Below are 20,599 nucleotides of genomic sequence, written 5' to 3'. Positions count from 1 at the left end.
CTCTACAATGGAAAAAAGATTTGAATCGGAAAAAAAAAAAGACTTGGGTTCAAATCCTCCCTTGGTCCCATATAGCCTGAGTGAACTTGGACAAGGCATAGCCTCTTTGTCTCCGTTTCCTTATTTGTAGAATGAGGAGACTGGACTTGATAGTTCCCCAATATTCTTCTCCATTCCGAATCTATGATCTCTGTCCTCATATAATACATATGTATGCATAGAATAAATAACAAAAATTTAAGAGTTTGTCTGTAAAAGCTGAAACATTTTTTCCCCAATGAAAAACACTTTGGGCAGTAACACTTTCTGTTCTCATCTGTAAAATACTGAAAACTGTGGTCTTCCCCTTTCCCTTTCACTCCCCCTCGGGGGCCCCAGCTTTAAATTCAGGTGCTAAACTCATTCTGGCCACTAGATGTCACGGTCACCCCCCAAACACTAGCAACCAAGCTAATTTGTGTGGGTATGTGTATGTGTGTTTTTTTTTTTTGTTTTTTTTGCAGTGGCCAACTTACATCTTTACATTGGTCTAGTTTCTTGATCGCTTCATATTCTTGTGTTATTGTCTGAGGGAAGTAGCATTTGCCTCTATCTTCTTCATAATCCGCTTTGTAATTTTTCTAAGACGAAAAAGAACAAACAAATAGCTTACCATTTTCATTTAGACAACGCCATTGTGGAGTTTAAATAATGATTTCTGAACTTACATCACTGTTTTGAGCAGCAACTTTCATGCAATGGGAATGATAGGGGTCTTCGAAGCTGCCTACGTAATGCCCCAAAATGTTCTTTTCATAGGAATCTTTATATTTAATCTGGAAACAAAACACATTTAACTCAAATTCACATTGATTCCGAAAGCAGCGGGTAGCCAATCAGAGCAAATGAATCATTTCAGAAATTCTTACATCACTGAAATTCTTCAGAAGGGTATCAAGCTGAAACTTGGGTGTTTCACAGTAATTCATGCTCTTTGCCTTTGTCTTTTCATAGTTTTCCTTGTATAATCTCTGTCGGGGGTTGGAGGGCAAAAGATTAGTTATTGCAAGATTTCAGTAATCATAAAGCAATATTTTAAAACATAATTTGTCTTTCCTTTTTAGCCTCCTATTTCAAAGCAGAAGGGAAAAAACAAACCTTGAAAACACAATATCAATGATAGATTGTACAGATTATACTCAAAAAACTACTTGACTATTTCTGATATTTCTAAGTGACTTCAAACAGGTCCTCCGCTACTAGCTAATCAAATTGGGTTTTATCATTCCTGTTGTAAATCTGAAAAATAAAGTCACTATTTATTACCACTAACCAAGGTAGCAAACAGAGAACCTGGTTATAGAATTAGATTTAAGGGCTATTAAACTCTGGGATGGTAATGCCATTTGTGTCATCTCTTTAAATGCATTTCCCTTTCACTAATGTCATTTAATTATGCAGGCTTTCCATGTTTTACTCTGTGTGATTCTGGAATCAGGAGTGAGTTGCATGAAAGGCACCCTCTAAACAAGTGTTTAAGATAAATTTAGTTTTGGTGGGTGGGGGGAATCTTGAGCTTTGAGATACAAAGTCTTATCATTGAGAAACAAACATCTAGGTGGGAAAGCGGTAGAAGTGGGAGTGGGACGAAGCAAGCCATTTAGTAGCTTCCTTTTTTCTTTAATTATTCTAGCCAGTTATGGGCTAAGTTTAGTTGTTTCTCTCTGTTAAAGAAATACAAACGCTATCAGCATTCTCTAAAGTTTAGTGACCTGGCATAAAGACTCCAGTGACTTTGCTCTGGCTACGACTGTGCTTTGTGATATCATATATTCCCTTGTTATCTTTTTGAACTCAAATAAAAACTTAGAAATGTACTTTAAGTGGATGTGAATATTTCAAAAATTATACAGAGTTGCAAAAAAAAAAGTGAGAGGCAGTATTTCATAATGGTTAGAAAGCTGCCCTCTAAGCTAGTAAAACATACCTGTGTTAGATATTGGCTATGTAAATCTGGCAAAGCATCAACTTTACCAAGATCATTAGTAGAGATATTTCTAACAAAGAAATAACAGGTCTATTCCCTATTCTGGTCTCTATCAAAAACAAAAATAGGTTCTTGTAAGTGACAGAAATAATTCTTCTGCAAATAATTGTCTTTATCTAGCATAGTGCATGGATATTTTAAGTTCTTAGTAATTATGCCATCTTTAATTTGATTGAATTTTCTTTTTAGAAATATTATTTAAGGACAGTTATGGGCTCTATGGATAGGTAGCCAGGCCTGGAGACATGAGTCCTGGGTTCAAATGTGACCTCAGACACTTGTTAGCCATGTGACTCTGGACAAGTGACTTAAATCCACTCTTCTGCCTTGGAATTGATCTAAGACTAAGGTAAGGATCTAAGAGCAAATCTAAAGTAAGGATTATTTTTTTAATATATCTATTCAAAGTCTTTTGAAAAGAGTTAAATATTTAAGAAAAATATTCAAAATGATGATTTTGATATTGAGTCCGTAAATAGAAGGGGATAAAATTTAAACATCATTTAAGGAGTCATTTCTTCTAATTATAAAAGGAAATTAAAGATATTCAGGAAAACTCAATCATTTCCAAGAAAACTCTAATATAAATACATAACATTTCAAAATTTTATGCTTCTTTTCTGTTCTGAGATACTATATGTTCCATCAAACTCAACGCATATTAGTGAAGAAGCTGGGCAAAACAGGAAACATGAGAGATTTCTAAAAGCACTTACATCACTCTGGTTTTTGGCCACCTTCAAAGAGTGCATGATCTTTGGATCGTCCTCAACACTTAAGGCTCCAATCATTTTTCCTCTACTCTTCTCATAGTCTTTCTTATACAGTACCTACACCAAGAGAGCCAGCACAGGTGTGAGACTCCTCTCAGTATATATATGCCAACCAGATCTCCTCCCCCTGGTTCCCAAGTAATACTCACATCACTGGCATTTTTGCTATTGGCCTTGGCTGCCAGGAGAGGAATAGCATCCACTTTAATTTCAAATTTCTTGGCTTTGCTCTTTTCCCAGTCCTGTTTGTAAACATTCTAGAGAAGAAATCACATATGGAAAAAAATCATAAAAGCTCTGTATGATATTTATTTCTCTGTCAAAGGGTAGAAAGGATACTTGTAGAATAACAGCATGAAGACAGTCAGGGAGCCATGTGGTAGGTTTGTGTCAGGCTTTTGTTGTTTCCCATTTATTTTCAGTCATATCTGCCTCTTCATGACCCCATTTGGGGTTTTCTGGCAAAAATACCAGAGTGGTTTGCCATTTCTTTTTCCGGCTATTTTACAAATCAGGAAATTGAGGCAAACAGAGTTAAGTACCTTTCCCAAGGTCACACAGTTAGAAAGTGTCTGAGGCTGGATTTGAACTCAGGAAGATGTCTTCCTGATTCCAAATCCAGCACTCAATCCACCATACTACTTTAGCTGCCCTGTGTCAGGCTAGGTATGGTGAATTTACCATAGGTTTTAGGGTTTCACCCATAGGTTAAGTGACTAGCCCTAGATCACACAATCAGTGAGCGTCAGAGGTGAGACTTGAATACAGATTGCTCTGACTTTGAGGCTAGATAGCTCTGTAACTCCTTTGCCATGTTACTTCTCTCCAGAAGAATATTGCTATTTAAGAAAGAAGTACTTGTATTTTAGGGGAAATCAGCATGCAGTTTTGCAAATAAAGTCCAATTTCTTTCTTATGGGAGTTCACACATCATATTATGGGAATTCAGATAGTTATACTGGCTGGGAACTTTGTAGTGAAAAGAGATCCTGGTTTATAGGCACTGAATCTAGAAGATATTGCTGTGTTGCCTCCTATTGCCATTTTTAACATTGTTAGAAGTAGTCATCAGCAATGCAACACAACCACAAAACATCACAGGTTCTCACCCCCTTCTGTGGTATTCTATGTAGAGAACTTACATCACTGAGGTTATAGGCATTGACTCTGTGCTGAATGAAGGTCGGGGCATCAGGTGGGATGCTGCACTTGAACTTCTCACTTTCATGTTTTGCTTTATAATTCAGCTGAAAAACAAAGTGTATGCCTTGTTAGTGCAGGAAACCTGTCCTCTAACACTAATGGGCTATTCGTATGCACACTGCAAATTTTCTGGCATTCAGTGAATCGAAAGAGTGGATCAAAAGAAAGATCCAGAGCCTAGTTAGAAATAACATTTTACAATATGGCAGAAATAATATTGTACAATATGGCAGACCAACGTCATGGCTTTGATCACAGCATAGCGTTAGAGAAAGCAAGAAGACTTCGTTAATTTTTTCCCCTGCTACAGAGGGTGTCCCAAAAGTCGTGATGCAGTTTTAAGCTTTAAGAGCTATTGAGAAATATATGCTTTTAAAGCTTAAAACTACTCTAAAGCTTTGTAAACACTCTATATATTATAAAAGGTCCCTTTGATCTTGGCCAATATATAATGTAAAGACATATTGTATATGAAAGTGCTTAGAAAACTCTCAAATGTTATTTCATGTGAGGTACTCTTATTATTATCATTGTTCTTTGGGAAAAGTTGAGTTGGTCTTTCTACTTTATCAATATTCATGATTAACTCATTAATGTGTTTTAACCCACATTCTTTTTGCTACTTTACAATTTGTCATTTTATTTTAAACCTTCATATCTTTCTCAAGGAACCTAATTCCTTGTACTCTGCATTATTAGTTTAAATATCCATTAAAAGTAGATATAATAGAATTACTCTAGTAGGGCCATATTTTCTTTTACCTGAGAGGCAAAAAATCAGTGATTTAATGCCTCGATTTTTCATACAAAGAATATAATAATCAAGAGGGACCTGGGTTGTCATCTAGATCAGATGTCTTTGACATAATTTCATCAGTTCCCCCTCTTTTAGGATTAATGATTTAGAGGTGGAAAGGACCTTATATATCTAATATCTTCATTTTAAAAAAACCCTTCATTTTTGTCTTAGTAATAACTCTAAGTCAGAAAGGCAAGGTCTGGGCAAAAAAAAAAAAAAAAAAAAGGTGAAGTGATTTGTCCAGGGTCACACAGCTAGGAAACATCTGAGGTAAGATTTCAACTCCAGGCCTAGCACTCTGTCCAGTATACCACCTAGCTGCCACTGAACCCTTGATTTTATAGGTCAGAAAACTGAGGCTCAAGGAATTTAAACAACTTGTCTAAGTTTAGGCATGTAAACAACAGGGCCAGCATTCCAGTCAAGATCCTCTGACTCCAGAGCCAGTATGGCATACCACAATGGCTCTTCACTGATCTCTTGAGCTTTTCATCTTCTTGCCTTTGCAACATTTAAATGTGATAAATGAATATAATAAAAAACCATTTCTATAAGGAATGTAATATAGCCAGATTGGCAATATTGTCATGAGTATTTTTAGAAATATTTAAACTGTTGGATTTCACATGGTTTTATCTTAAAACAGTGAGTCATAAAGGGCTGGATTTCTCTATCATTTCAAGATACTTACATCACTCAGCTGCTTAGTATTGATCTGAGCTTGCAGTTGGACGGGAGTATCAGGAACGGCGGTGAATTTTGTCTTATCAGGATGGACTTTGTAAGTGTGCTGGAAAGAAAAAGTAGAGTTCAATGCATTATAGGAGATATAAAAAACAAAAAAAAATAGCTTTTAAACTTTAAGTCGATCAAATTTATGTTTGATAACTAGATTTTGGCTTCTTAGAGATATTCAAATGTCCATAGTTGTCTATAAAATAGATCCAAGTCTCCTGAGATTCTCTTTATTCTTCTAAGGCAAAAACAAAAAAAAATTAACTGATCTAAAAAGTTTATTTCTGTTAGATCTATAGAGAAGAAATGTGAAGGCTACCTCACAAGTAGGTTTTTTGTCTCACATTTGTGGGTACTTTAACTTTAAGGGAAATAATAATGTTGTCAACTACATCTTGACCATTAGATGCCATAAGAAGATCCTGGAATATCATTTTCTCTAGATACCAGGCACAGATATAATTAATTCACTAGTACTTGTATTGCAGACTTACATCTTTACACTGATCTAGTTTCTTGATTGCTTCATATTCTTGAGTTATGGTCTGGGGGAAGTAGCATTTTCCTCTGTCTTCTTCATATTCTGCTTTGTAATTTTTCTACAAGGAGAACACACATATGAGGGATAGCTCTGGTTGTAACTGCTGAAAATCATGTCATTGGGAAACATGAACTTACATCACTGTTTTGAGCTGAAACTTTCATGCAATGTGAATGGTATGGGTCCTCGTAGCTGCCTATATAGTGTCCCAAAATATTCTTCACATACGAGTCTTTATATTTATTCTGGAAGACAAAACACAGTTCATTTATTTATATACATGAAATAGTAAGTCTCTAGTTTACATCAAAGGACTGACATTGGTGAGGCTTACATCACTGAAGTTTTGCAGAACTGTATCCAGCTGAAATTTCGGAGTCTCACAATAATTCATGCTCTTTGCCTTTGTCTTTTCATAGTTTTCCTTGTATAATTTCTGTCAGAGGAAAAAAAACCAGATAAAATAGATTTCTGTCACTCCTACACATTGATTATAATAGCTCTTATTTTTCAAACACTTTAAAAATAAAAAAGCTCTCCATCTACTATCTTGAAAACCTATAATCAAAAGTTGGGGTGTTATGAATCATAAGCTTTTGTGCCATTAGCAATGCACATTAAGTCTATGTTCCTAACGCCTTCAAAAAATAATCTTTGGAAAGAAAAAGATCTCAAAAACCAGTCTTCCACCTAAGAATCAAAATTCATAGATGGCTAAAAGCTAATGTGTGTACGAGGATTTTCAAGGCTGACTTTCCTTTCACTGCTAAAGTTTTTCCCTTACTTGCAAGTACATAACAAACAAAAATGTTATGATTAGCAGCGATCCTAAATAAAAATTCATAAGAAAGCAGTCCTTCAAAAGAGCAACAATTACAAATATTATCAATTTAAATGTTTATTTTCTCTTTATCGCCAGGGGAAAAATATCTCAGAAGATATTTAAAATAATAACCTTAATCTTAAATTAATTCTTAGTTGAATTAAATCTAATTCTTAAAAAATAATCTTAAAATCTTACGTAATCTGAAAATTCCAAAATCCATCAGGAAGACTGTTTTTAGTTACACTAATTATTGAAATGAGAATTTTTGCCTTTACTACTTTCAATGAATTTTACCCTGCGTTTCATGGGCAGGTTGGAATTTCATAAGATTTTTGTTCCATACCAGTGATGTAGGCTTAGAATATACTTTCCTATGTTGACTAACACCTAATCAAAGCAACCAAAATGAAAATAAGTTATGAATTTATTAATAATTCTTCTTTCCTGGGACATTAACTTGATCATTATCTTAAGCCATAACAATAATATGAACAGTCATTGATTTCACTGCTGGCAATTTACAACTGAATGCAAAGTTGTTAAATGATGTGTTTATGCTTATAGTCTTAAAAATTTAGAAGTTTAAAAATTGCTGTTAACCATAAAGATTTTTTTGGATAGGTTCTCTAAATGGGGATATTCTGGTCAATGAAAACAAAATTGTATATTTGAACATGGCTTTTATATATGTATAAAAACAATATGCTGGTCTTTCTTCAGCAATATCATATTAAGAACCTGCCACCATCGATAGGGCAGGCAGGCACTTAGTGCTTTTCCAAGAGAGGTGAACTATATCTGTTGCTATCCTTCCATTCTTTTGCCTAATCTTCCTTGTGACCAAGGAAACATTTTCAGCCCAGGCTTATGGGTGCTCTGTGTCCATGGAAGAGAGAAGCTAACCATTCATCTTTACAGGAATCTATATGCAGCTTCCATCAACAATGAAAATTTCAGAAAAAATATGATAACATGAGAAAAAATAATCTGATGTTTCATTTGTTCCTATAGAAGGCTGTGTTTAAATAGGTTAAATAAATTAAATAGGTTTTATAGATTTCATATGTCTCCACGTGTTCACTCGCAGTTACCACTCTAGTTCAAATCCTCATCACCTCCACCTTGTCTATTACAATAGCCTTCTAATTAGTCTCCTTGCCTCAAGTTTGTCCCACGTCTATCTATGCTCCACTCAACTGGTTTTTTTCTACTTTACTCTCCTCCCCTTACTTTGTGATCCAGTCATATTACACATGGCACTCCATAGAAAATAAGCTCCTTGAGGGAAGGGGTGTTTCTTGTATCTCTGATCCCTAAAAATGCTTACTGCATGGTAAATATTTAATAAATCCATGTTACTTCATTAATTTTTAAGTATAAGGAATGCTGCAGTTCATCTAGTCCAATTCCCAAATCACTCATTCATAACCGGGGAGGAGGTAGGGATCTTTCATTTGGGATATCCCCAAATGGAGCAATGGCCTCAGTTCTAATATAGACCTAGCAGGATTCTTTTCTTTTCTAAAGCTCAAGCATTTAAAATTCAGTGGCTCAGGGAAGTTGTTGTTGTCGCTGGGTCACATCCAACTCTTTGTGACACCATTTGAAGTTTTCTTGGCAAAGATAGTGGAGCAGTTTCCTTCTCTAGTTCATTTTACATATGAGGAAACTAAGGCGAATAGGGTTAAGTGACTTGGTCAAGGTCACACAGCCAGCAAATTTCTGGAGTCAGATTTAAATTCAGGAAGATGAGTCTTCCTAGTAATAGGACTGGCACTCTATCCACCGCACCACTTAGTTGCCTATCTGGCACAAAGTAAATGTCTGATAAATACTTTTTCATTCATTCCTGATATTTTTTTTTTAGTCTTACAGTCAGTGGATAGTAGACTTGAGGAGGGAAGAGCCTGGGTATCTGGATGACTTAGTCTCAGTTCTCTCCTTTCCCACCCTTTTCATTACAGACACAACTCTGCTCTTCATAACAAGAGACAGAAAGATGCTGTCCAGTGCTGCCTATGTGCATCCAGGTCATAAATACTTCAGGCTTGCAGCTATTTTCCTTTATGTTCAATTGATATTTAGCTTCTTTTAAAGGACTAAGAAACACATTGAGGAATTCATTTTGCTTAGAGGAACTGCTATAAACTTAAGATATCTTGGGGGAAATGGTAGAGTTGGTTTTTTTGGTTGGGGGTGGGAGGAGTGCTATATTAAGAGTCAGAAAAACCAAGGATCAAATCTTGCCTTTGGCAGCTACTTGCCATTTGACCTTTTTGAATCTCAGTTATCTCATCTGTAAAATAGGAATAGTACTTGTAATCCATGACATTGTTTTGATGAAAAGCCCAAATGTGATAATATATCAAGTTCTTCGCAAGCCTTAAAAATCCAGATGAACGTTAGCTATTATTGTTGTTGTTATTATTATCATTTTACAGCTAAGATTTAAAAATACTTTTGGATGAGTTCTACTTACATCACTTAGGGCATTTCCTGCAGCCTTCAGCTGTCTGAGTAGCGGATTCTCTGTAGCAGGAAGCACATTATAATCAGCCACAGCTTTTTTCTTTTCATAGTCTTCTTTGTATTTTACCTGTAGGAGTGAAAGGAAATGAGAAAGTGTCTGTCAGCTTTACGTTCCAAGATCCCTATTATACTGTTGGCACATAGCTCCATGAATAAGTCTCTCTACACACTGGGGTGCTTGGCATTCCATAAATATGAAATACTAACAATCACGCACAAAGGCCACATCCCACGTACCTCTTCTCACAATGAAAAGAGTTCTTCCTCTGCAATCAAAGGATCTGGTTTCAAATCCTGACATCGTGGCTTAATATTCATGTGACTCTGGCCAAATCATTTAATTTTCTAGGCTTCAGTTACTTCATCTGATGAGAGCCCCACATAACCAGATATTGATACTCATTTGCCAGCATATTCTGTGAGGATGTGGAAGGGACCCTTGTAGCTCCCTCTACTCCATTTCCCTCTTGGAGAGAGGGCACTATGACAGCAATGACTGTCCCAGTATGTGTGTACAAGTTAGCACGTTTGAGGAGGCTGACAGTTCAACACCATGCCTCAGCTGCCTTCTCTCTCTGGGAGCTCCCTCATTGCCTGTGACCTTCACATATTGAAATATCCCTCTTCTCCTGTGTCTCTTTTTTACCATCAATGAATTCCCCCAGAACTTTCATTTGGAGGAAGGATCATCCTTCATTTCTCTGTCAGCTCTCCTTCTGAACCTCTAGAAGTGGCCACCATGCCTCCCCTCCTCCTTGCTTTTCAACTTCCTTTTATGATTATCTTCTCCTGCTAGAAAGTAAGCTCTTTGAGGTTAAAAACTGCCTTTCTTTTTGACAGTATTGTAGTCCAAGCCCTTAGCTCAGTGCCTGGCACATAAATGCCTGCTGACTTGACTTGACAACCACGATCTATCTTTCTTCAGAAGCCTTCTTTTTCTTCTTGCAATCTAGTATCGTGGGGTGTGGGGACTCCACACAATTAGTGTGGGGACAGCAAAAGGACTTTTCGAGGGCTGTGCCCATGATGGATACACTTTTTCTCACCTTGATTCTGTGAAATTGATTATCGATTACTGATTGATTAATAGTTAAGAATTTTAGTAATCGATGTAACTAATTTCTAGGCTTTAGATTGAGAGTTACTTTGTATAGTCTTCAGTAGAAAAGTTTTTTATAAGACTTAGTAGAAGTGCGCATAACTGAGATCAGACCTAAGTCTTCAGGAAGATAAAGAAGATGGAAAGAGGATGATTCACCAGTTGAGATGTTTTTCCTATCACTGGGTCTTTCTGACATAGATGGGATATAGCTGTCACAGGGCTTTTCAGAGGATATTGACTGTCAATTTTTTTGCCTTTGGTATCAGTTCTAGAGACCCCTCGTGCAAGTCAGCAAAGAGGAAAAATATTCCTCTGTGTGATTTAAGATGGACTCTTGGTGGACTCCAAGTCCTTGCTTCTAATATAGACCAATCATTATCTTAATTAGTTTGCATCCATGGACCTTATGTATCAATCAAACTGTATAAAAAGCTGCTTCAGTTGTAAGGTGGATCTTTGGTCATTGAGCGACCATTGATCTCAATTGTTGGTCAATGCTAGCCTTGCCAATAAATAGATTATACTTAGACTTTAGTCCTTTAGTTTCTCTTGATCACAGATATTTATAAATACAATTCAGACTAGTTCCATTTAGATGACTCTCATAAATATCATTCAGACAAGGAGGCATCCTTAGGGCTATGGCAGGTTTAGAGACTACAAAGCAGTTTACTAATAACTAATGACCTCAGCAAGCAATAGAAATATCTGCTTGTTTAATTATTTTGCTGAAGTTCTAGCCCTAAGGAGAGCTTTCTACCTGAAAAAAGACTTGGAGTCCACCAAGAGTCCATCTTAAATCACACAGAGGAATATTTTTCCTTGATTTTGACATATATTAGATTCTTATCCCATATATTTACAATGCTGACCGTATACCTATTTCAGGGAGTTGCAGCTTAAGAATCTGATCTTCAGAAGAGGCAAGTAGGCAGAGGTATGCAGGTAAATTATTAAAACTAAATTCTCAAATTCTTAGCTGGTTGGAAGTAGGGGTGGGGTTTGGGAGAAGGAATATACAGAAGCTGCATTATTGATATATTTCTTCCATCATTTTAAGTCTAAATATTAAACAAAATAACAAAGCAAACCCTGATTTATGGTGTTAACCAATTTCTGAAGTGTAAATGCACATGCTGAATATTTACTTCTCAAGAGAAAGAGGAGCTGGTTCCAGCATACTAAGGGGTAAAAAGCCTTGGCTGTCAGCCATGGACATTCTAAATGGAATGAAGGGAAGAAAACTGTTTGCCCTTGAGGACTCTGGTCAAGCTGGGAAAGGGAGAGGGTTTGGCTGCCTTTACCTGCCCAGTGAATAGCCCAGGGAGTGTGGAGTTATCACTGAGAAGGAAGACCTGTCAGGGAAGATCAAGTGAGCAAGAAGATCTAGCTGGGGTGGTGGACATCCCAGTCTGGGACAAGCTCCTTAGTCTGCCTGCTGTCTGCTTTCCTACTCTTAAAGTCTATTTCCTATTACAACACCCCTGAAACAGAGATCAAAATGTTATGAATCTTCTTGTTCCTAGAATTTCCAGAGACTTAAAACTTTTTTTTGCTCTTGCATAAATTGAGGAAGAACAGCACAAAGTTGTAAGCCTTACTTTCTCTTCCAGAGTCATGTATGTCCATTGGCAGGACAAAAGTCAAGATGACTGGTAACAGTCCAGAATGAAGTGGATGACCTTGGTATTTTCATTGCCTGACCAAGCTCTAAACACTCCACAGAACCTGCTTCAGCTACCTTCTTGACCATTGGGACAAATTATTCTCCTCTACCCATTCCTCTTAAGGAGGGATTAATCACCTTAAACCCATTGGTGAATTAGGGGTATGTTTGGGGTAGACATCCCCCTAATTCACCAATGGGTTTAAGGCGTATGGCCCTCAACCTGGATTTCCTGCTTTGAGGATTTTAGCTGGGGTATGGCCACTTTTTATGTTGCGACTTTTTAGAGTCACAAGTGAGAGTAGAGTGGCAGGTGGATACCAAAAGTTGATGATCAGCTCTGAAAAGGAGTTTGCAAGCTCTCATACAGAGGTGCTAAGTCTCCCCGAACATTCCATATACCCTCAAGTTTTTTGGCACCGACCAAAGCTCATTGCACAGTGACTTTGGGGCCATTTAATGGATGATACCTCATAAAACTAAAGGAGGAATGGTAAAAAAAAATACAAAAAACGGTGGCATTCCTGAAACATCATCCCCCGAATTAATGCATTCCTGAATTCAAGGTCAGAGAGAGCACAGAAAACATGGCCCCAATTGCAAGGTGACAGAGTTTCAGTGACACCTACCTTACTAGCAGCAATCCCAGCTTGCTTATTAACTTTGTATTCAGGTGTTTCTGTTTGCATGAAGTAAATCTGGTCTTTGAGGTTTTCAAAGTCTTCCTGGTATTTTCTCTGTAAGAAAGTAAACAATACTATAGGACTGGCGTGGAGAGTAAGCCATGTTAGTGACACGTGTAATGGCAAGAATGATGACAAAGGAATATAGACAAGCTACCATAAGGTAACACCTTTCCTGTTAACTCAGACTGATCAGATTGCTATTGTAATATGGTGCCACTGAAATAAACTTGCGAACAATTAAGGAATAAAGGATTTGGGGAGGATTTTCCACCTGGAAGGGGGAAAAAAAGAGCTAGAATCCTAATAGCACATGCTTAAGATTTATAGCAGTCCTTACAGAAATGGAAATTCAAACAGAAGCAATTTCGGTGAGGTTGAAAAAACATTCCCCAGTAGAAGGTTTATGTTGACTGTGGCTACTAGGGGAGTTCTTGGCATCCTTTTCCACAAAGATCTTTAAGTCATTTATCTTGGAGAGAGGGAGAGGGAGTTAGATTCTTCTCTTGTACGATGTATAACAAATAAAGCTAGAAAAAGAGAAACTTCAAACCAAAGCCTTTTGGGTGGTCATGGCCTTACTTACAGCACTTATGTTGTCAGCATTCATTCTTGCGTTTGCAATTTCAAAGCAAGGAGTCTCGCTCCACTTGCCTCTGATTTTTTTGTCATAGTCCTCCCGGTATTTGTTCTAAGATAAAAAAGACAAATTTTTTTAAATAAAGAAAAAGTAAGGGGAGGAATAAAATATAGAATTTAGAAACACAATTTTAAATAAAATAACTATTGGAAACCACTTTCTCTTATTGTCAGGTGCTTTTTAGTTCCCAAACAGATGCTTCCATAAGGAGACAATCTGAACTAGGAACCAAAAGATCTCAGTCTTAGTCACCATTCTTTTTTTTTTTCCTTTAATTTTTTTCCTACTTACCATTCTGCTACTAAGTCCAATTGCTTCATTTTGCAGATGACATAATCAAGGCCCAGAGAGAATAAATAGCTTAAGTCATACAACTAGATGGCAGCTAGATGGCACAGTGGATAGATGAATCTTCCAGAGTCCAAATCTGACCTCAGACACTTACTAGCTGTGAAACCCTGAGCAAGTCATTTAACTCTGATGGCCTTAGTTTTTTCATCTATGAAATGAGTTGCAAAAATAAATGGTAAACCATTTCAATATCTTTGCCTAGAAAACCCCAAACTGGGTTGGACAGGGCTGAATAACAACAATAACATTTAGGTACATAATCTCTTTGTGCCTTAACTATCCTTATCTCTAAAATGAGGAGGCTGGGCTTTGAGGATCTTTTAGGTCTCTTCCAGGTCTAGGATTTTTTGATAAGGTATCATCTTTAAGATTTTAAATTGAGTTCAAAGTTGGGATTTAAAGGATTTGTTTCTTCAAATCTAGGTGTATATTTATTAAATTTGCCCCATTAATCAACTAAAGATTAGCCCCCACAAAGATTAAGTTTAGTAGCTGCTGGGCATCTTAAGAGTCCTGTAGAGGCCGCTTCAGTTTTCTAGAAAAAAAGTCAGTAGCATTTCTTCCCTTTTAGGCTTTAGCAGAAAAGAAAAGCAGATTTCTATGCCAAATGAGTCAACCAACAGAAAATTTTTAGTGTACATTAAAATATTTACAAGAAAAACATAGTACAAAGTACCAAGGTACATCAATAAGGTTGATGAAAGATGGGATGTGAGATTAAAAAGAATGAGAAAGAAATGCAATATCACTCTGGCTGTTTGCTACAGAGCACCCAGGTAAATGGAGAACTTTAATGAAGCTTTCCTAATACAGATCAAAAATTGGCACAGAGGCAAGATAGAGTAGTGGTAGGGGGATGTTAATCTACTTAGATATTTACTGGAAATTTCATTCCATGAAAATATATGTTGTTGTTTAGTTGTGTCCAACTTGGGGTTCTCATTTAGGATTTTCCTGGCAAAGATAACTAGAGTGGCCTGCCATTTTCTTCTCCATCTCATTTCAAAGATGAGGAAACTGAGGCAAAGTTAAGTGACTTTCTCAGGTTACACAGCTAGTAAATGTCTGAGGCCAGATTTGAATTCAGGCTTTCCTCGCTCCAGGCCTGGAATTCTATCTACTATGCCATCTAACTACCCATGAAAGTATATAGCATCTGATATATTCATGAACTGATGATGATTTCATCTCTCAGATGGGAGAAGTATCTAGAAGGAACTGTTACTCTGGATTAAATTCTAATCATCGGAGCTGAATTTGAAGCCAGCCAGTTAGTAGAAGCTAAAGGGAATCAAATATCAACTCTTTCAAAAGAAGAACTTTCTGGTAATTAGTGCTCTCCCAAAATGAAATAGATTGCCTTGGAAAGTTCTGATTTCCTTGTCGTTGGAAGGGCTTAAACAGAGTCATGGATGATGGACATCTCCAATTCCAAGATTGCTTTATTTTCAGAATATACAAAATAATAAATTTACATGTTGATGAATATAGATATTAAGCAACTCTAATGTGATTAGTGGTGCTACGCCGGGGAGAGAGTCTATCCAACGACAGAAGATAGACAGAGTAATTGGTCTGAAGTTTCACTAGTTTGGATCTCCTTTTAATACAATTTAAGATCCCTGGGAGAGATCAGGGCTAGGCAACCTCCATCCTATAAGGACTATTCTAGTGTCTACTATTATCTCTGGGATGAGATCTGGAAGGGACCTTAAAGATCATCTTGGGCCCAACCTTCTTATCTCTAGGATGGTACTGGGTGACCTGGAACCAAAGTTGTTCTCTGATGTATGACAGTTACCCACAGATGTCACACACACAGACACTCAGAATTCTGGGAAAGGTGCCTCCCCCACACACACATACACAGCCCCCCCCCCCCCCCCCGCACAACACAAAGATAATCAATAGTTCTGAGAGTGTTTGTATAAACCCACAACCTCACCCATTTTTACCATCCCCTGAAAGGAAAAGGAAAAAGTCTTACTACCTTCTTTTAACTTATAAGAAAATAAGGAGTGGCTTGGCAGCAACACTATAAATTGTTGTTAGAAACCCCTCTGATGCTCTAGTCAATATGTCTCTCCCCAGGCCACCAACACATATTAAAGTGGCTAAGTCCCTGCTAAATCTATTTAAAAAAACCCAACACAAATTGATGAAGGACAGAAAGTCCAGTGAGGAGATGACAAGCCTTATGTGTAAAAAGCTTCCTTCAGTCCTGTCTTTGCCCAGAGATAACTTGGTTTATTGGACCATCCCTCCCTCAGGAAGTTTAGAAGTAAATAAAATTAATACTTGAATACATAAAAGCTAGTTATGATTCACACACATGGAAGTACACATACATACATACACAAATACTCTGTGTGTGTGTGTGTGTGTGTGTGTGTGTGTGTGTATAAAATGATGCTTTCCAAATAGATTTTCTTTTCAAGTGAATACATGTGCCTTTTTTTTTAACCTTCTCTATGTGCACTTGTGGTCTTAATGTAGTTGCCAAGTGGGAGGCAATGCTGCTGCCAGCTAGTCAATCTATTTCTATCATTCTCCTATTTCTCTTTTTACTGTGAGTAGCAGAACATTCGGATCCCTGAGGGCGCCATTATGTAAAAGCCACCTCCCCAGTGAGTAGGTGGGAGGGGTCCCCAGTTATAATGGCATTGCACCGAGCATGCCTAGCACTAGCCTTGATTCAATCAAATCTCTTCTATCAATCAAAGCATCTTCCAAATTCTGCACTTCAAGGGATCCTTGTAGTTTCATTAGCTCAGCACCCAACTCTACTGTATCGCAAGCCATTTCTGAAATGCCTTTTACTCAGGCACTTGTCTAAATGCCTACACTTTCATAGGTGTAGCCTTGGAGTTAAGTAGAGGCATACACAAAGAGACAGAAAGAATAAGCACCACAAGGCACTGGGCAAAATCTTGAGCTGATAGTTAATTCTCACATCCTTATGATCATGAACGTCTAGTCTGTACTGTGTGTCTCTGAAGGAGCTAATAGATGGATAAGAAGGCTAGTGATAGGAATAGGAATAAGAATAAGGATAGAGACCAATCCTGAAAAATCATCGGTGGAAGGAACTTCCACCAATGAAACTCCCTCTACCAGTGCAGTGCAGGTTGGTGTATTCTCTGCAACTTATATAGAACAAAGAGGTTAAATGATTTATTCAGGGTCACACAACCAATATGTGCCAGAGGTGAGACTTGAACTCAAATCTTCTTAGTTCAACTATACACACCACCATATTATTTCTCCTTATTGTTATGTCTCTTACATATACCTACATGGTTAAATATACCTACATCTATATGTACATCTACATCTACATAGCTATACTGTTTTCGTATTTTGACACATGCGTGCAGCAGACAGCTGTTGATAAAAACAAGAGGGAAAAGAGAGGGTGTGCGTGTGTAGGGAGAAAGGGGGAGAGGGCAGGTGTTATATTAAATGCTGGACAATTACAGCGTTGAGTAGGTTGGCTTCCTTCAAGGTCTGGCTCTCATCAGCCAACTCTTTGTTCGGAAAGGTTTCCTTTTAGGTATCTATACAGAATCAAGTTAATACTATTATATAAATATAGATATTACAGAATAGTAACGAATAAAATTCTATCCTTGAAGAATCTTTGGGTTTGACTCTAGCACATATAAACTGTGTAATTCTGGGAAATTTACTTCATTCTCAATGTCACTAGGTAACTGTCTGAGGATATAATTGTCAAGGAAATGCCAACCTGAATCAAGAGAGAAAGTCTCCTCCTAGGGAATCTTCCATACTGAAAAATTACTAGGGCCATAGATCTAGAATTGGAAGATCTCTAGGAAAACTTTCCCAGGGGCCAGCTAGTCCAAATCTCTCTCTTTTTTTAATATAAGGAAAAGTGAAGCCCAGAGCAGTCAGGTTATTTTCCCAAAATGACACAGATCTTATGATTCTTTCTGTTTCACCATCCTCAGACTTCCCCCATCAGCAGCACTCTTTCCATTGTACTTCACATTAAGTAAGGTAGGTGAGTGAGAAGACTTCAAGGAATAGATGAAGAGTCTTATAGACATATCATCTCTTTAAGCTCTAACCCTTATTTATTAGTACTAGCATCTTCACCATTACATGCATTCTTTTCCCTTTTTCTTGCAATTCTTTCACTGAACACTTCACTTTTCCTACCCGATGCTGTTCCTTTGTTATATTTTTAATTTTCCTCTTTAATTTGGGGAAAACCTCAAGATTTCTTAGTCTCTTTAGTATTCTTGAGGAACCTAGGATCTAATGCTTTTAATGTCATTGTTAACATGGTATCCTAACTGGCATTGGGGGATTTTTTAAATATGCAACAGCATAGGGCCATGGTAGCGAACTATGGCACATATGCCAAACAGGGCATGCAGAGCCCTTTCTGTGGGCACATGCACTGTCACCTGCCAGAGTTTGTTACTAGAAAGGCAGAGGTGCTGGGGAGCTACTCTCTTCCCTCTTTCCACTGAGATGAGAACATTTTTTTCACTTCACCCTCCCCTTTGCCCAGCTGTCCAATGGGAGCACTTCACATGTGGTGAGGGTGGTATGGGGACAAGGGGCCAGGCATGGGCATGCAACATGAGGTCTGGGATGGGCAGGGCATGGCACACAATCTCTAAGTGGAGGGAGGGAAGCATGGCATGCAGTCTCTAAAAGGTTCACCATCACTGGCATAGGGGATATGTCAATCTGTAGGGTAAGTAGGACTGACAACAAAGTCTTTGCCAAATTCTAAAGGAGATTGGACAAGTCTCTCTGAATCATCTTCTGCATCTACTGACTTCTGCATGCTTGCACAGTTCTGAGCCTTGTTGGAACCTAATCACCCAGACCAAAGTCTTCATTTGTGAAAAGACTGAGTTACAGAATTCTTACAAAGAAATATATTTTCATTACTTTTAGGTAATGTCAATACAAACTCTAAGAAGGTGAAAGACTACTTGGCTCTTTAGAAAAACTGTCAAACTCAAATAAAACTAGATTGACTTAGAAAATGCAAATTAGTGTTGTCTATGCTAAATTGAATTTTTAAAATTTAATTTATTTTGTTAAATATTTCCCAATTACATTTCAATCTGAGTCCTAGAACAGGAGGCTGGCAATGTGAGTTTGAAGTCTCTGTTTTAAAATGAATGAAACAGATGGAATTGTGTGCAAATTAGGACTCCTCTTTGTTCTTGAGAATCTACCCTTGAAGAAAGTTAACTCTTACAGTCCATTTATTTATCATTGTCCTAGCAATCTCTTCTTAATAGAGAGTAAATAATTATTTCAAAATTTTAAGGAGTAATGTCCATAATAGTGTGGTTTACTGTATTTATCAGAGCCTGCATCCAAAATACCTTATGTTTCTAGTCAGGACCATCTAGAATTGAGAAGACCAGATAAGCAAAACTGTGCAATCTACATGGGCTATGATTTTCTTTTTATACTTTTGGTACAATAACAGATTAAGAGCTAACTGGGACCCTGAAGGTCATCTAGCCTAACCCTTTCATTTTACAGATGAAGAAACTGAGCAATAGGAATAAGAATAAGGATAGGATGGATCCTGAAAATTCAAATTACTTAGGTATTGCCCAGAATTCCACAGCCAGTATGTGAAAAAACAGAAAAGTTACATAGGCAGTAAGAATCAGTAATAAGAATTTGAACCCAGAGCCTCAACTTTTAGAGTTATTCTTTTTCCACTGTACAAGACTGTTTCATTTTGCCCCCTGGCCTCCTCCCCAATGCTTTCCCAAAGAACAGAGAACAGAAATCTTGAAATTTCCTCCATTTTCAAGCAGAATGCCAGTCTGGCAGAGAATCCCCTCCAAGTGGAGTAAGGTGAAGTTGCTCGTGGGAAGTATCAGAGGAAAAGGCTGCCTGTTGTACTCTATTTAAAATAGAACCTTAGCACAAGCCTATTCATTAGCCAAACATCTGTTTCTGTACATTCCAACTCAAACCCTACATTCCATAGGACTAGTTTACTGCCCTAAATATAGACAGAGGAGGCTTGTTTGCCAGTGCCCTCAAAGGTCATGGAATCCACTGCTGCCTGCTTGAGACATAGCCCATGGAATTTTTTTTAAATTTTCTCCAAGCCTGGTCAGTCTTTGAACTGAAAATCGGAAACCACACACATTTGGGTGTTCCTTTTTTCACTGGAACACATTGGAATGAAAACAACAAGAGACTGTGGTGTTATACATCTTCCCCAAAACATCAAACATTCTAATTCCACTTTCTGAATGACACAAGAGCCCCTTAATCATAGACTTTTAAGTTCTTTATCTAGATGGTTTATTTAACTTCTCTCTTCAGAAGGGAAATACTCAAATATCAATATAACCCTATCCAAGAGGTAGTTCGGGATAATGAATGAAGAGAGCTGGCCTTTGAATATGGTAAATCTGAGTTTAAGTCTGACACATACTGGCTGTGGAACTCTGGGCAATCCCTAAGTAATTTGAATTTTCAAGATTAGTTTCTATCCTTATTCTTATTCCTATTCCTATCATTAGCCTTCTTATCCATCTATTAGTTCCTTCAGAGACACACAGTAAAGATCTGGCATTCATGATCATAAGGATTAAGATTTATCATAAGGATAAGAATTAACTATCAGCTGAACACTTTGTTCAGTGCCCCAAAGCAATTATAAAGTCTCATGGTTATAGAGCAGGGGTCAATATATAATTGCAGGT

The 20,599-nt window shown here is 37.4% G+C and overlaps 1 protein-coding gene across 1 annotated transcript in view; it reads right to left on the bottom strand.

Annotated features, from left to right (window-relative positions):
- Positions 1 to 20,599, bottom strand: part of NEB (nebulin) — a 235,194-nt gene that overhangs the window by 191,932 nt on the left and 22,663 nt on the right. Inside the window, exons 11-23 of the mRNA XM_044669878.1 lie at positions 13,470 to 13,574; positions 12,830 to 12,937; positions 9,383 to 9,499; positions 6,412 to 6,513; positions 6,215 to 6,322; positions 6,031 to 6,135; positions 5,493 to 5,591; positions 3,942 to 4,046; positions 2,949 to 3,056; positions 2,743 to 2,856; positions 909 to 1,010; positions 708 to 815; positions 516 to 620 (exon numbers count right to left, since the gene is read on the bottom strand). Of these exons, the coding sequence (XP_044525813.1) occupies positions 516 to 620; positions 708 to 815; positions 909 to 1,010; positions 2,743 to 2,856; positions 2,949 to 3,056; positions 3,942 to 4,046; positions 5,493 to 5,591; positions 6,031 to 6,135; positions 6,215 to 6,322; positions 6,412 to 6,513; positions 9,383 to 9,499; positions 12,830 to 12,937; positions 13,470 to 13,574 (1,386 nt within the window). The remainder of the gene's footprint in view (positions 1 to 515; positions 621 to 707; positions 816 to 908; positions 1,011 to 2,742; positions 2,857 to 2,948; positions 3,057 to 3,941; positions 4,047 to 5,492; positions 5,592 to 6,030; positions 6,136 to 6,214; positions 6,323 to 6,411; positions 6,514 to 9,382; positions 9,500 to 12,829; positions 12,938 to 13,469; positions 13,575 to 20,599) is intronic.

This window comes from Gracilinanus agilis, chromosome 3 (assembly GCF_016433145.1).
Source record: "Gracilinanus agilis isolate LMUSP501 chromosome 3, AgileGrace, whole genome shotgun sequence".
In the NCBI taxonomy this organism is placed as follows: Eukaryota; Metazoa; Chordata; class Mammalia; order Didelphimorphia; family Didelphidae; genus Gracilinanus; species Gracilinanus agilis.
Note: the sequence above shows the minus strand (reverse complement) of the source record. Positions and strands in the feature narration are given on the sequence as shown.